Raw genomic sequence first — 16,377 nt, 5'->3', positions numbered from 1 at the left:
GACGGCTTCTAACGACCGAAGAGAGAATTTTAACGTTTTAATATTAGATCGTATAATTATATAAGTTTAAAATGCATTAAACCCCCCTTAACTTTACCTAAATAAGCATAAAACCCTCCTGAATTTCTAAATGAGCAAAAAAAACCCCAAACTATAGTGTTTGGTTGCAGATCACCCCACTCCGGTAGATTATGACCGGCAAAAACAGCACATGTTATCACGTGATGGGAATTGTAAAATTAAAGGACCATATTGCCCTTGTCCACATGAAAGGACTATAATGCCCCTTTGTCACCATTACACCAAAAATTCATTTTTGATCATCTCAAGCTAGTGAATTGTAACCCAACTTTAGAGAGTTTCATCTTACAAACCAAATCCAAACCGAGCAGAGCATCATCATCCAAAATAAATCGAAAAAATAACCCAAATCAGCATAGAACTTTAACATCTAGCAACTTCGGTGACCTGGACACAAGGAAAAACTTATGGTTCTCTCTCTATATTATATCTAGATTATATATATATATATATATATATACACACTGCCAGGGCCAACCACCTATATTTTTTAGTTATTCAACGGCGGCAAAGTACGGATCAATTTAGGGTTAGAACCCTATCACAAAGGGTATTCGTAAAAGATCCTTATTCCCCTTGTAGAAGCTCGTATCTAACCTCAGCAAATTCCCACTCCGATTCCCCAACGAAGCTGAAATTGGATCAAATAGTCTATTATTGGAGACGTTGAAGATGAAGAGGCGGATGAGGAGGCCCCGCTGCTGGGGGATTTGACTAGTGTGCAAATTGTCGCCTCTACACCACTGCTACCCATCTCTGCAAACCCATAACCACCGCCACCACCCATCACCCCATTCCAAATCCGTAACCAAATAACACATCAAACCCATAACCACCGATCCACCACCACCTTCAACCAAAACCATCACCGCTTTCCACCCAAAACTTCCACAGTCACCATTCTGCCCAACCAATCCACCCTAGCCGAAAAAATGAAATTGATCATGGCTTTTCCAAATTTCCCCAAATCATATTCAACCAAAAATAAAAAAGAAAAAAAAAAATCCCCAAATCATGAACTCTGCAACTGGTATGGTTTTTTACTGCCGTCAAACCCAGAAACGGCGCCGACGAGGACAGAGGACAGCGGCACAAGGAGTTACTGGTGAGGCAATGAGAACGCGTTGGGTGTGGCACAAGGAGTTACGGGAGACCATCACCGTCTGCGCCGTCGACAACATTGGGATGTCAGATCTGCTCTTGTCGTCTGCCGCTGTGAAGAGGTCGGATGTGAAGAGGTCATCCAGTGAGGACTCGGCCGTGATGATCCATCTCCGCCGCTTAGGTCTCTGTCGCCTTTTCTTCTGTTCTTCGCAGGACACGTGGGACATGTTGGTGATCTGGAACACCGACGAGGACGACGGCTACTTGTCGTCGGTGTCGCCGGTCAACCACGACATGAACGAGGTGGTGCCATAAATGGCTAGCGAAATCGATGTGCTCCTATATATTATAATACACACACACAGAGAGAAATAGAGAGAGGGAGATAGAAACAATGTAGTTTTGAATAAGGGTAAAATTGTCTTTTATCTTTTCCGGTGGCTTGAGTGGGCAAATTGCAAAAAAGTGAAAGTTCAGGTGGGTTAGTTGCAAAACCCCCATAATTCAGGGAGGTTTAATGCACTTTACCCATTATATAATTATTTAGAGAATTCTAATGTTTTTATAGTGTATATATTAATTTTTTATTTTTAATATTAGTATCATATAATTATATAATTATTTAGAGAATTCTAACATTTTTATCGTGTATATATTAATTTTTTTATTTTATGGAGTAGTTAATATTAGACTTTGTCGACATTAATATATTTTAGATATTAACAACTGAAATGAGACATTTTTAATATTTAAAAAGTTAAATGATTTTTTTCATAGATTTTCTAATTCAATAATTAATAATAAAAGTTCATAGTTCTTTTTATATATGAAAGTATTGTTTTGATAGTTTTAGGATCAATAAAACTGAATATTAATAATTGAATTTTAAGTGCTTTAATTTAAGTGCTAATTATAAATTAAATTTTTTGTTGAATATTTTTTGAATCTAATGTGTTTTCTCTATCACTTAATTTTTATTTTTATGTTTTAAGTGGTACTTATTCTTTTAAGAGATTTAATTTATTGTGTTGTCAAATGCATTTAATTAAGTGTATAATATTTCAAAATTAAGAACAACTTTAAACAACTAATTCAAATTTTAAAGCATTAATTCCATATTACAAAATGTTCCATGTTACGAAATATAGCATGAGAATTATGAATTTGTTGGAATGCACTTTCACCTGGATTGATTTTATTCATTAAGTAAGATAAAGGGTCAACTTTACAAAATATGACTTCAAAATAAGATTAGTATACCATACATATCATGAAATAATATATAAATACAATCAAATCTAAAGTTGACTTTTTATCTTACTAAATGAAATGTTTAAACTACCATTATTCTAAAGTTTACTTTGTATCTTTCTAAATGTAATGTCTAAATAACCATTTCTTCTCTAAATTTAGAAGAGGAGTGCTGGGGCAGTTTGGCTAATATTTCTATCGTCGCTCTCCTTATTCATCACAATTTCTGTTTATTTATGAAATGTCTCGTATGTTTATGGAAATTAAAAAGTATACGCTTTTAAGACAAAGTTATCTCTTTAATCCTCTCTTCTTTTATTTATCACATTTTTTTATAATTACACATTCATTTATGAAATGCTTCATACCTTTATGAAAATTAAAAATATAAGCTTTTAAAACAAAATTACCCCTTTAACCCTTTCTTTTCCCTCAATTCATCGCACATGCGCATAGCATAATAGTAATTTTTTTTTTTTTTTCCCTTCTCACTTCAGTGATGTACATGTATATATATAATATGGGTAAAAGTGCAAACAACCTTCCTGAACTATCACAAATCAACAATTTATCCTCCTAGACTTCAAAAATAAACAAGTTAGTACCACAACTATCCAAATCGTGCATATTAATCCCTGAAATGCAATTCCGGCCACTTTTCGACCCACGTGACCTATCATTTTCTTTTAATTCTAAATTGCCCTCACTTATAAATAAACCCATTTCGTCCTTATGTCAATTTATACATTTGTATTGTTATATATAGATATATGTATTTATTTTATAATACTCATTTGACTCATAAAATTACTGAATTCCAATAATGGTTGACAGAAACTACCAAAGGCAGAGGTTACACATATATAGCAATTTATAAAAATTGCATGCTAATTCATGTATTGTTTTATTCTAAAAATAATTTTCAAATATTAAAAATTGCATGCTAATTGTTGGCTTTATTTTTTTAAGCAAGCTAATTGTTGGCTTGAATGATATTTGAATAGTACTGTAATTAGAAAGTCATATGTATATTGCTTACATTAACTTCAATAAGAAATTCTCAAATCAATTTATCAAAGTAATGTCAATTTAATCAAATTTAATTACAACACAATTAAAATGGCATTTTCTAAGACCCCTTAAAATTAGCATAGAAATTAGATTTTGTAAAATTTGAAATTATAAATTAGCCAAGTTAATTTTTTGAAGTAGTTTATATACATACATCAATATAGTAGTGTGTGTGTGTGTATTCAATTAAACCTGAGTGGAAGAGAAGAAAAGAACATTTAACTAAAACAATACTTCCAATCAAAAGTTCATGTTTGGAGATCAAATCCTTTTTTTTAAGTTGTAGTCTAAAACAGGCAAACAACTTCAACTTCTAAAATCCAACCAAAATAAATAAATAAATAAACATATATATATATATATATATATATATATATAATTCAACTTCTAAAATCCAACCAAAATAAATAAATAAATATATAAAATTGCCATTTACAATATCAGAGACAATTTGAAAAACGGAGAATCAAAAATTGATGCGGCCATGAGCGAGTTCGTTACAGTAAAGCAAAAATTGTAACTGAGATCGAGGGTTCGTAAAGCACAAAGCTGACCTAGGGTCGCCAGAACCTCGCTGGAGATGAAATTCTTGCGGACGGCAAGAACTTGTAGGTTATTCATCTGAGATAATGTTCAGGGCGAGCATCGATGATCCGATCCGGGATGACGATGAACTCGGCTAGAGCAGCGAATATGCCTTTGGGTCACCGAGCTTCAAAGCAATTATCCTGTCGCTGTCGCAATACATGTCGACAAAGTCGATCGTATGGCTTCGCTGTGAAATCCCACATGGAGAAGAAGTCAGATCTCGGCATGTCTTTCAAGGTAGAGGTGGAGCAGATTAGAGTATTGCAATATATATATATATATATATATATATATATATTAACCTGAGAGAGAGAGCATGATGACGAAATGGGTTATTTTATAAGTAAGGATAATTTTGGAATTAAAAGAAAATGACAGGTCACGTGAACCGGAAAGTGGCCAGAATCGCATTTCAGATTTGGATAGTTGTGGTACTGACTGACTTGTTCATTTTTGTAGTCCAGGGAGATAAATTGCCGATTTGTGATAGTTCAGGGGGTTATTTGTACTTTTGCCTATAATATGTAATATGTTCATATAAGTATAAGTTTCTTATTTTTATTTTTTTTCTCTCCTAACTTAATCAATATATACACGCACACACATATATATCCTAATTAAACCAATCTCTTGCTAATTAAACCATTCTCTCAAATGTGAATCACGTATATTTTATTTTAAATATAATTAAAAAAAAAAAATCATTCCCATAATGTTACTTGCTTTAGAAATTAAAAGAAAATAATGTATTCCTATATATATATATATTTGCAATTTAGACGAATAACATTGCAAACTCGTACAAAAATAAATAAGATGAGTTAATCATCTTCCCTTCTCTCACCTCATCCCATTTAGAAGGAAGTCACTTAGGTTTTGTCTATTGCCACATGGTGCTTGTTAATTACTTATGAAGCACGGACACGTGTTATAGGGCTGACGTACAGGTGTCGGACACGTGTCCAACACGGACACTCGTGTCCCAGCCTCGAACACGTGTCCGACACGGATCTACCAGTGTCATATTTTTTTATTCATTTTTTTAAGTCAAACACGCCGGAGGACACGGCCGAGACACGCCGGAGGACACCGTAGGACACGGCCGTTTAGATTAATAAAAAAAATGAAAGGGATGAGAGAGAAACTGGAAGGGAGAAGGGAAATCAACAAAGAGATGACGAAGAATCATGCTTTGGTTGGTTATTGATGGAGGAGAAGGAAGATAGAAAGTTAAGAGAAGAAGGAGATGGCGTCCGGCAAGAATTCCGATTCTACTAAAGTCTCTTTCGTCTGGTTGCGAACAGATCTCAACCAAAGGCTTGATTGCCTTTTTCTTCCTCTGTCAGTGAGTGGTTATTGGTTAATAAAAGAGGAATTCAATTTTGAAAAGAGGGAGAGAGAGAGAGATAGTCAAACTTGGAAATACCAAACTTGTAATCTTATCTTCTGTGTTTGGTTACAAAGTTAATCTTATCTTCTGTTGTGTTTGGTTACAAAGTTAAAACTATTCTAGTATTGATACAAATTCTAGTATTGGATATAAAGATATACTACGTATTTATTGTTTGAATTTTAATAAAATTTGGATTGGGTTTAATTTAAATAGATCATGTTTATTAACGTAAATTAAAAATTAAGAGAAATTAAAATTTTATATATAATAAAAATATATATTATTATTTTATTGCCTTATCCTTGCCGTGTTCGTATCCTATTTTTTTGAAATTTGTCGTATCGCTGTGTCCGTATCGTATCGTACCCGTGTCCCGTGTTAGTGTCCGTGTCCGCGCTTCACGGTTAATTACAAGGTAAAGTATAATATTTCTTCTTAGATTTGGATAAAATGACACATGGTTCAGTTTGTCCTTTATTTGACTTTTCATTCAAGAATGAAAAGTTAGAAATATTCTTAATATTTTAATTCTTTTTATGCGCAATTATTTTTTATTTAATATTATTAAAAAATACTCTCACTCAAAAGAAGGACAACACGGTCATTTTATAAAATAAAAAAATTGAAGAAACTGATGTTATTAAGCATGTTTGGGCCAAATTTCAAAATAGGTCAAAATAATAAATTTCAAATTTTAAAATAGGTCAAAATAATAAACTTCAAATTTCAAGATAGGTAAAAAATCAATATAATTTATCCCAATTACATTGAATAAAAGTGCATTTACTTACTTGTAAAATTATGATACAATGATGTAATAATTACTCACTGTCTACTCTCATTAATAAATAATTATGTATATAAAATAACATAATTGGGTGGTGGACCCGGTGGGTGGTCCTACCATCACAGCTATGGTGCCATCCAACAAACAAAGAACTAAAGTAACTAGCATCTGCAGCTCAAAACAGGTTGTCCATTTTAGTAATGGTAAGAGTCACAATTTTCACGATGGTTTCATGATTTTTCTATTCGCTCACAGGTCACTTAATTAAAGCCCAAACCTTTCCCTTCTTAGTAATATAACATTATACACTTGCTTTTTGACCGACCACCAACAGATATAAAATGTAAGAAACATGTTCAAACCAGAACACTTAAAACGTGTATTTTGACTACAGCAGCCAACTTTGAGAGTTCAAACAACCCAAAATCAACATTATAAAACAACACAAACATGTCTTCACACCATTTTGTTTTGGCCAAAAACAGAGCACGCTAATATGGGCAAGTCCCATCATTTTTCCTCTTCCATTCTCTTCTTCCTCTTATTTCCTTTCCTTTCCTCCATTGATTCTGTCACTTCCTCATGTCCCATTGATTTCAGCTATGTCAAATCCTTCGAATGGGACACCACTCTCTGCCGCGAACCGGTGGACGCAAACTGTTGCCAGACACTTCGCAGCCTGTTTGGGATTGGACTCGCGCACCACCTCAACCAAACATCCATGTTCTATCTCCCCAACGCAGAGACTTCAACTTCATGCCTCTCCGACTTCCAAACCAAGCTCACCGCGGTCTCATTATCACCCTCGTTAGTCCCTCAGTGCTTGAACAATTCAGATGATTTCGTTGCCAAGGCCTCCAACTGTGCCGGGATTGCCACCATCCAAGATTGGATCGAAAAGACTGGTTCGTCAAGTAATTCCTTGAATCCATCTTGTAATGGGGACTTAACCGGACTCACCCGGTGCAGCTCTTGCCTTGATGCTGGCATGAAGGTGACTTCTCAGCTTGTGGCTTTGGATCCCAATGCCACTAAATGCTTCTACTACACTATTTTATATGCTGCTGGTGTTGTAAATGACTTTGGTCCTGAAGACACCAGAACAGCTAATTGCATACTAGGCTTGCCGTTGGCTATCTCAACAACCAACAAAACATCAAACCATTTGAGCAAAACAACACTACTCAAATGGGTTTTCGGGTTCTTGGGAGCTCTTATAGGGGTTGTAGCAGCGGCAGGGGTGATCATTCTTTACAGAATTCGGGATAAGAAGAAGAAGCAAGAGGCTTTCCACGAAGAATATGTGACCGGTGTGAAGGCCCGGGTTTTGCCCAACTCGGGTGCAAAATGGTTCTGTGAGGCTGATCTCGAGGAAGCCACGAATGGGTTTTCGCAGAGGAACTTGATTGGGCAGGGAGGAAATGGGATCGTGTACAAAGGGACGCTCACGGATGGCACTGTGGTCGCGGTGAAAGCCATGCTTGATCTGGACTCGAAAGGGGATGATGAATTCGCGAATGAGGTGGAGATCATAAGCAAAATAAGGCACAGGAATCTCCTCTCCCTCCGGGGCTGTTGTGTCTCGAGCGATGCTTCCAGAGGTAAAAGAAGATACCTTGTTTATGACTTCATGTCAAATGGTAGCCTCGATGATCATCTCTTCAAACACGAATCCAAAAAACAATCCATGACTTGGCCTCAGAGAAAGAAAATAATGCTTGATGTCGCGAAAGGGCTTGCTTACTTGCATTATGGACTCAAACCAGCCATTTATCACCGCGACATCAAGGCCACCAACATCCTTCTGGACTCGGAAATGAAAGCAAGAGTGGCAGATTTCGGGCTGGCCAAGCAGAGCACAGAAGGCCAGTCTCATCTCACGACAAGGGTTGCCGGGACATATGGATATCTAGCGCCAGAATATGCTCTGTACGGTCAACTAACAGAGAAAAGCGACGTTTATAGCTTTGGAATTGTGATTCTTGAAGTCATGAGCGGAAGGAAAGTGCTAGATGCATCAAATTCATCGACCCTTCTGATCACGGATTGGGCTTGGGGGCTTGTGAAATCGGGAAATGTGGAGGAGTTCTTTGATGAATTAATCAGAGAGGAAGGACCGAGAGGGGTGATGGAGAGGTTTGTGCATGTTGGGATACTCTGTGCTCATGTGATGGTGGCTCTTAGGCCTACCATTGCTGATGCCCTTAGGATGCTTGAAGGTGACATTGACATCCCAAAATTACCAGACAGGCCGTTGCCTCTCAGTCATGAGTCATTTAGATCTTCTTTGCAGTATAGTATGTCTATGAGTGAGAGATCAAGAGCCAGCTCAAGCATTATTAGCATATAAATTAAATCTGTGGACCCTTTGATCTAAGAATACCCATGCCAGAACTTCAAAATGGCTGTTTTTTTTTTTTTTCGGACACAAGTTAGATCTGTATGTAATTATACACAGTAATACACGATACATCAAAATAGGATGTAATACTAGAATGAATATTGAAACTTTTCTGCATTTCAAGATTGCAAATTTGTTGCAAAATGTCTCTATGACCCCCTTTTTTAATTTATTTTTTATTTTTTACTTTTGATATTATTTGAGTTTATTGCAGTCAGTGCAATGATAGAGAAACTTGACTGCAAAAAAAACATAAAAAAAAAAAAAAAATTGGTTCGACATGAGTGGTCTACCTGCATGTTAAAATATGGTTTATCATAGCCTCTAATCATCCTCCTCATTTATGTGCCGATCAGTTGGAACTAATCATTCTTTGTACTCATAATTTAGTGCAGGAAATATCAGTTAAGACTATTGGAAAGGACCCTTTTGACAATATGTGATGAATGTTTGTAAAAGTAATAATTATATACGATTTGGTTGGAATTTATGCTTCATTGAGTAAAAAAAGGGAATGGATCACATTAGTTCCACTGGAAAAGGAAATGACAGTATTGACCCCTTTGCATGTTTAGATTTCGCCTTAATGAGTTTAGTTGAATTAAGGGACGGCCCTGGCCCAAGGCGGTCGCCTTGGGCCTCAGATTTTAGAGGGCCTCAAATTTTGAGGCCCATAGGGTATGGAGAAAGAAAATAAAAATAAAAAAAGAGTTAGGGCAAGTCTCAAATTTAAGTTTGGGCAAGTTTTTCAGACGACACAATCTGCTTCGACAGTCCGCAGGACGCAGCCTCCGCCATCCCCTCAGGCTCAGGTGACACCGTGACGAGGTATGTTCATCCCCTCTCTCTCTCTCTTCTCTCTCTGATTTTGCATGAATCGATGTTTTTGTTTTCCTCTCCCTAAGTCCACTCCAGTCTCACAACAGCAGCAACCATACCCCTTTTCCTCATAATTTTTTGCATTTTCACATCCAATCCTACGAAAATTAAGGATCCCTTCTAGTGGGTTGAGGACCTGAGGTAATAATTAACTTTTTCGATCTCTAAGTTATGCTCATACTTAAAAGTGCCAAAGTAAGGGTTTTATTTTATTTTATTTTATTTATATATGAAGATACATACCACCATTATTGATGTTATTTGAAGTTGGCTCCCACCATTATTGATGTTATTTGAAGTTGGATCCGCTAGAATTTCAGTTAATAATACTGTCAAAGCACTTGCCATCAGAATGTACAAACATTTACTTTGATATAAAGTTGAATTTTGATTTTTGTGACTAAGTTGTGTTGAATATTTCCTTTTAATTTTTTGATGTAAACTGGATCATACTCTTTTTAAAGCACCAAGACCGGGTTTTCTTTTGTGTGTTTTCAACATTAATATATTTTATGTTCTTGTCATCTCATATTATTGAAAATTCGGCATTCTTATAAATTTTTTGTGCCTGTGAAAATTTCGCACTCTTTAATTGATAGATTTATTGTTATTAGTTACCTGTCTTATGCACATTGCATAGACGCACAATTATTTATTGGTGGTGATAGATTTATAGTTATTAATTAGTTATCTCATGCAAACTGCACATGTGCACAATTATTTATTGGTGGTGATAAAAATTTATAGTTATTAGTTAGTTCTCTTAAGCACACTGCAGAGGCGCACAATTATTTATTAGTTAGTTGTCATAAGCACACTATACAGGCGCACAATTATTTGTTGGTACTGATAAATTTATAGTTATTAGTTAGTTGTCTTATGCATAATGCATAAGCGCACTAAGAATGATTGAAATTAACATAAAACGGATGGAGAACAACAAGATCGGGTCCGGAGTACCTTCTCTCTCATAGACCTTTTCCTAGTTTAAGATACCAAATATGAATTTGAGACTGATTGAAATTAGAATGTAAGTTTTACAAAACTAAGAATATGATGATTAGATTGTAAAGTAGATCAAAAGCTGGAAAATATCAAAAAGAGAACAAATTCGTTATTGTTCACAAACATAGTAAACATTAAACTAAAGATCTTAATAGTAAGTTATATATCTGATTTTTAACGAAAGTCCTCTTATATATTGACCCTCTCTAAAATTTTGTTGGTATATATCTGTTTGTTCCTAAACAACAAATTTTTTTTGTAAACTCAACATAATAGAACAGGGTTAAAGGAGAACAAAGAAACCTCAATATCCAAGAGTCTTAAAATCTAAAAAATTCAGTGATCCGTGATTAAAACTATGAGGAAGAAAATATCAAACAACATAAGAGACAAGAACCACCACCTATATATATATATATATATATATAGAGAGAGAGAGAGAGAGAGAGAGAGAGAGAGAGAGAGAGAGAGAGAGTGTAAAATACCAATTACAAATTGCCTCGTATTCAGTAATTAGTATTCTCAAGTTCGTGAACAAATTGTTTCTGAAACCAGAATATAACGAAAAAAAAGGAAACTATAAAACCACACTTCCGACAGAAGGAGCTAAGCCAAAAATCCCAAGTTTGTACATCAAATTCAGCAATAAGCATTCACATTTAGGACCTAGTTCTTACATTTTTTCTAACAATATATGAGTATTACATCTGAATCTACAGATTTACAGAGAAAACCTTATAATCAAGTAAACTTCGCTCATCAATTAGAAGTTCGAAGAATTGGTAGGCTCTAGTTGAGGACATCATCTGCAACATTAGGATTCTTGATCCTCAGTGGAGAATTGCCTGAACAATCTGATGAATGAATTATTTTTATGGTAATCAATTATTTTACAACTATATACTTCTGAATCCTCAGTTTGACTTAATTATGCGAAAGTACAATGCTAGACATACTCTTTGAAAGCCTAAATGTAGTAAGCTTTGGGTTTGTTAAAGAAGTTGAGAGAGTGAGACATGGTAAAAAATCTCAATGAATTGAACCAGTTCGATAAATTTTAACAGCATTTTTTACAAGTGTAGTAAACAATCAATGACTTAATTGGGGTCTGTTGTGTGTGGGAACAAATCTTTTGTCAAGATGGTATGAAATATAGATGGATGTTGCAGACTAAATTCAATTGTAACTTTAAGCAGGAAGAAAATCCTTCAACTTTTTCCATGAAGTCTCATGGAATAGAGATGAAGGTATTCACTAACTTATTAAACATAGATGGAGTTGAAAATCATTTCAACTAAATGTGCTTTAAAAATAATCATTAACTCCTTATGTTTAGAAAGAAAAAGAAAAGATGGACGCTTTAGTGGCCACTCCTTCATGATGCTTGTACATAAGCTTTCAAACTCTTGATAAATATATATATATATATATATATATATATATATATATATATATATTGTTTTTTTTTTCCATGCAAAGGTCCTAGTATTTTCGTTTTCCTTATTAAGGTAGGCCAACATGATTTGGGCATTGTTAGTTGCTGTGAGGTTATGAATGTTGTTTGGGTCATTAATTTTTTATTTTAAGTACTGGTGAAATGTTAATGTAGAAAGCTACATTCTTTTTAATTAAATTAGCCTTCATGTATCCTTCTTAAATTTTTTTATAGTGGAGATATTTGTTTCTCATTTCTTGTGTGATCCCTTGGAAGACACATTCTCTTTCTTCTTTTTCTACTTCTTTTTTTTCTTTTATAGTTTCAGTTATTCCCTGAATCCTAGCAAACCAATTTTTCAGCACCTCATATTAAAAATATTTTTAATTAAATTAGCCTCCACATATCCTCTCTTATAATGCTTGTTTTGCTTGGTTTAATTTTGGCAACTTAACAACTTGCTTTACATTCTCTTACTTCAACTATTACATCTTTGTAGGTCAAAGCTAAAATAGAGCAAGAAGATGTGGAGAATTTTTGTTTTATTTTGGTTAAGTAAAGATATAAGGTGTGGATCACTAGTACTGGTTTGTATTTTTGTTTTATTTTGTCATTTTAAATTGTTCAAATAAAATTTTGTCATTTTAAATACAAACTAGTACTAATGTTTCATTTTAACGTCTGCCAGATGGAAGCAATTTGGTTTGTTTTTGCACTCACTCTCTCTGCCCATTTGGTTCTCTCTCTACCATTCAATGTGTCACCTGCCATTCAACTTATCCTAGAAGTAACACAATTGTTGTCCGAAGCCTCAAATTCCGGCGAATACGTTGAAAGAGCCATTGTGGAACCTGGCCATTCCGGCGAATACGGTGATATGATTTCACTTGTTTCCCAGCTCAAAGCCTCGTCATTTTCCTACTGTCTTGTGGACCGTGACTCCACCTTGTCATCTACTCTCGATTTCAACACGTCAGCGCCTAGCGATTCAGTCATTGTTCCCATGATTCGAAACAAGCAATCCGGAATGCTCTTCTTCCTTGAGCTGACTGGAATCAGTGTTATCGGCCAGCTGCTCCCGATTCCACCCGCAATATTTGAATTGCAGGAGGATGGCAGCGGAGGGGTCCTTCTTGACTCCGGTACCCATGTCACTCGGTTACCCCCTCTAGCTTATGAACTGCTTCGTGATTCATTTGCTCAGAAAGCTGAGAGTTTGCCACCGTACTTTAATGTGTCAAAATTTCTCGAAACTTGCTATGAATTGTCGGGCATGGATATAGTTGATCTCCCGACTGTGGCCTTCCACTTTGCTGGAGATAAAACAGTCAACTTGCTTCCATTGAATTACATGCTACAATATCGTCCGGGAATATTTTGTTTCGCTTTTACGCCATCCGAGGATCAGACAACTATATTGTCAAATACATGGCATCAGAAAATGCGAGTCAATTTCGATATCACTAACTCGGTTGTAGGATTCAGTCCCAATAAATGTTAAAAAGATTTAGATGCGTTAATTATGTAGCTTATCGTACTTGTGTTAGACCATATATTACTGAATTCGACAAAATTTTATGAAGTATGATTTCAAATTCGTATTTTTATGAAGTGAGATGTGGAATTAAAAGTCTTTATCTTAGTGGACAAAATGTTTGATACTTGTTTTAAGTTATTGGGCCTTAATTAAGAAAAAAAAAACAAATTAATTTGAGAACTACGGTTGTAACACTGAAGAAAATGGACTTAATGTTGGGAATCCTGGTTACGAAATTAAGTTTGTGAGGTTTTGCTATGCTGAACTTTATGCTCTTCAGGGTGGGTGAGCTACTCACATAGGGTAAAAAAGACAATGAGTCGAATTTTTGCAGAATACCAGTTGTATGACTTGCCTAATTCATCTTCGGCTAGCTCCGCTCAAAAATCAAATGGAATGGTTGTTGATCAACCACTGAGAGAAGCATGTGAGCAAGTAGAGTGTGGATATATCTAAGTGACATTGAGATTCTTTATAAAATGATTTGACATTTCTTCATTCTACTCTTTTTTACATGTGTAAATGAAGGGGAAAAATCATATAACCTCCTTTACTATCATTTTCGATCAAATTGTCCCCTTTCCGTTCAAACCCGTTAACCTGGCGTTTGGGTAGTAGCACGTGACCAACATGTGCTTATAAAAAAAAAAAAAATTTCCTAAAATACCCCTTCCCTGTCCTCTGTGTTATATTATATATATAACCGTGTGTTGTGTACTATATATATACATAAGCGTGTGTTGTGTACAAAGCTCTGAAGCCTTAAAAGGAAAGGGAAGGGGGAGGCTGCGTTTTGTTGAAGCCCTAAAAGGAAAGGAAATCCTTTTACTGTGTGCAATCGTTCCCTTTTACTGTGTGCAATCGAAGCCCTAAAAGGAAAGAAAAGCAAGTCCAACTTCTTTTTTACTCTCTGCAATCGAAGGGCTAAAAAGAAAGCCCCGTAATCCATCCTCGCATTATTCAACACCATAATTGAAGGTACAAAAATTTATTCTCAATGCATACCATTTACATATATTCATATATTCAAATTCAATTTTGGTAGGATTTGTAATTTTTGGTACAAAAATTTATCTCAAGCATAATATTTATATATATATTCATATATAAAAATTCAATTTTGGTGTGATTTGTAAATTTTAATCACATAATGTTAGCCTCAAGCATTCGATTCTGGTGGTGGTCAAGATTTGAGGTATAAGAATCTTTATTGTGATTGTCGGGAATTGGCTGAAATATTGGTAATAGGGAAGAACGATAAAAATAATTTTGGAAAGCTGGACTATAAATGTCGTAACAAAGAATGTGGATTTTGCAGATGGTGTTATCTAATTTCATCAGAAACCATTCAGAGTGAAGGCAACTTATTTGAGACTTGGCAACATGTTGAAAGGGCATTAGAATATGATATTACTCAGTTGAGGTTGCATGTAGAAGCCATGGAAGAAAAAGTGAAATTTATGATGGTTCTTATTGCAGCCTGTATCATCTTATGTGTTTTTGCTGTGATGTGTTCTTTGTTAAGGAGATAAAGAATTGTTTTGTTTATCTGGTGCTTCTGTTTTATTAAATGGTGGAACTTTTGTTTTTGTATTGTGTTTCATGTTTTATGAATGTAAGAGGTGGAATGAAATGGTTGCACTATGTTGTAATTGAACCATTTACATTGAATATGGCATTGTTCCATTCACATTGCAAATGGCATTGTTTCATTCACATTGTTTTTACTTGCTTAAAATGGAATGAAATGGTTGCACTATGTAGTAATTGAACCATTTACATTGAATATGGCATTGTTCCATTCACATTGCAAATGGCATTGTTTCATTCACATTGCAATAACCTGCTTAAAAAGCACAATATGATAATAACATTGCATTCCATCCACATTGCAATAATCTGCTCTGCATTACATCCACATTGCAATAACATGCTCAAAAGGACAATATGATAATAACATTGCATTCCATTCACATTGCAATAACCTGCTGCTCAAGAGGACAATATGATAATAACATTGCATTCTATCTACATTGCAATAACCTGCTGCTCAAAAGGACTATGCATCATACAAAAATAACATAATCCATTGCAAAGTTACAACCATCATCTATTCGAAAGTTACATCCACCTATGAGGTCCACAAAAATAACATCATCCATTGCAAATTTACAACCATCTATGAGGTCCATAAAAATAACATCATCAATTACTGTGATACCCCTCGACTCCGAGACATGGGTTGATCAGACCCAAGCGCAAACCCAAGGGAATATCAAACAATTAATATATAAACAAGCAAGAATACGAAAAGATTTAAGAAACAAATAATAAAGCTGAAAGAATTAATAATATAAAATCCTCAAACCTTAAATATTAACATAATCTAAACTGCCCAAAACCTCCAAGAGTACAACTCGGGAATCCATCTAGTGGACCCCTGACCAAAAATCCCAACTGGACTAAATAACTGGAAATAAAATCCAATCTAAAACATAAAGAGAAATCCTACGTAATCGGAGGAATGAATGAATGTCTCTGCTCAGCATGATCAAGCTCTAAGGCTAGAACTATCGAATACCTGAAACAAAAAGAGTGGGTCAGACCCACAAACAAGTTCTATTCTAACTGCAATCTATACAGTGACCCGATACGCAGATACATTCTAGATATCACAGTAATATCTATCTAGTCCATAAATATATACATATATCCACACTAAGGGACATTCACTGGACTATAAAGGGGTCTCAACCTGAATATAAGGTAATATGCAAAACGCACCAGAGGTGGGCATGAGTACCTAGACCTAACAGGGTACACCTCAACCGTCATAACCAGCTAT

General features: G+C 35.1%; 2 protein-coding genes across 6 annotated transcripts; both read left to right on the top strand.

The window, feature by feature from the left end:
• The first annotated feature begins 6,760 nt into the window (after positions 1-6,760).
• Positions 6,761-9,024, top strand: LOC132273246 (probable receptor-like protein kinase At1g11050). Its single transcript, XM_059774243.1, has one exon. The coding sequence runs from the start codon at positions 6,772-6,774 to the stop codon at positions 8,623-8,625; it is 1,854 nt and encodes a 617-aa protein (XP_059630226.1). The 5' UTR covers positions 6,761-6,771; the 3' UTR covers positions 8,626-9,024.
• A 367-nt stretch (positions 9,025-9,391) lies between these two features.
• On the top strand, positions 9,392-13,606 carry LOC132273681 (protein ASPARTIC PROTEASE IN GUARD CELL 1-like). Of its 5 annotated transcripts, none has more exons than XM_059774696.1 (4): positions 9,392-9,504; positions 11,280-11,437; positions 12,495-12,582; positions 12,684-13,606. In XM_059774696.1, exons 3-4 carry the CDS (start codon positions 12,520-12,522, stop codon positions 13,494-13,496), a joined length of 876 nt encoding a protein of 291 aa, XP_059630679.1. In that variant the 5' UTR covers positions 9,392-9,504; positions 11,280-11,437; positions 12,495-12,519; the 3' UTR covers positions 13,497-13,606. The 5 variants fall into 5 exon arrangements, with proteins under 5 accessions (XP_059630679.1, XP_059630678.1, XP_059630682.1 ...); XM_059774698.1 differs by having other exon boundaries at positions 9,395-9,504; positions 12,495-12,563; XM_059774695.1 differs by lacking the exon at positions 11,280-11,437 and having other exon boundaries at positions 9,393-9,504.
• The last annotated feature ends 2,771 nt before the right edge of the window (positions 13,607-16,377 follow it).

Source organism: Cornus florida, unplaced genomic scaffold, assembly GCF_030987335.1.
Source record: "Cornus florida cultivar Cherokee Brave unplaced genomic scaffold, ASM3098733v1 CherokeeBrave_3.0.0_Hap2_Chr09, whole genome shotgun sequence".
Lineage (NCBI taxonomy): Eukaryota > Viridiplantae > Streptophyta > Magnoliopsida > Cornales > Cornaceae > Cornus > Cornus florida.
The sequence above is the reverse complement of the archived record's forward strand: the minus strand, read 5'-3'. Positions and strand labels throughout refer to the sequence as shown.

Excerpts from the sequence above, each read along its gene's own strand:
- LOC132273246 (XM_059774243.1), top strand. The coding sequence starts at position 6,772 with ATGGGCAAGTCCCATCATTTTTCCTCTTCCATTCTCTTCTTCCTCTTA.
- LOC132273681 (XM_059774696.1), top strand. The coding sequence starts at position 12,520 with ATGTGGAGAATTTTTGTTTTATTTTGGTTAAGTAAAGATATAAGGTGT. Across the intron at positions 12,583-12,683 it reads GGTGTGGATCACTAGTACTG|ATGGAAGCAATTTGGTTTGT; the intron begins GTTTGTATTTTT and ends AACGTCTGCCAG.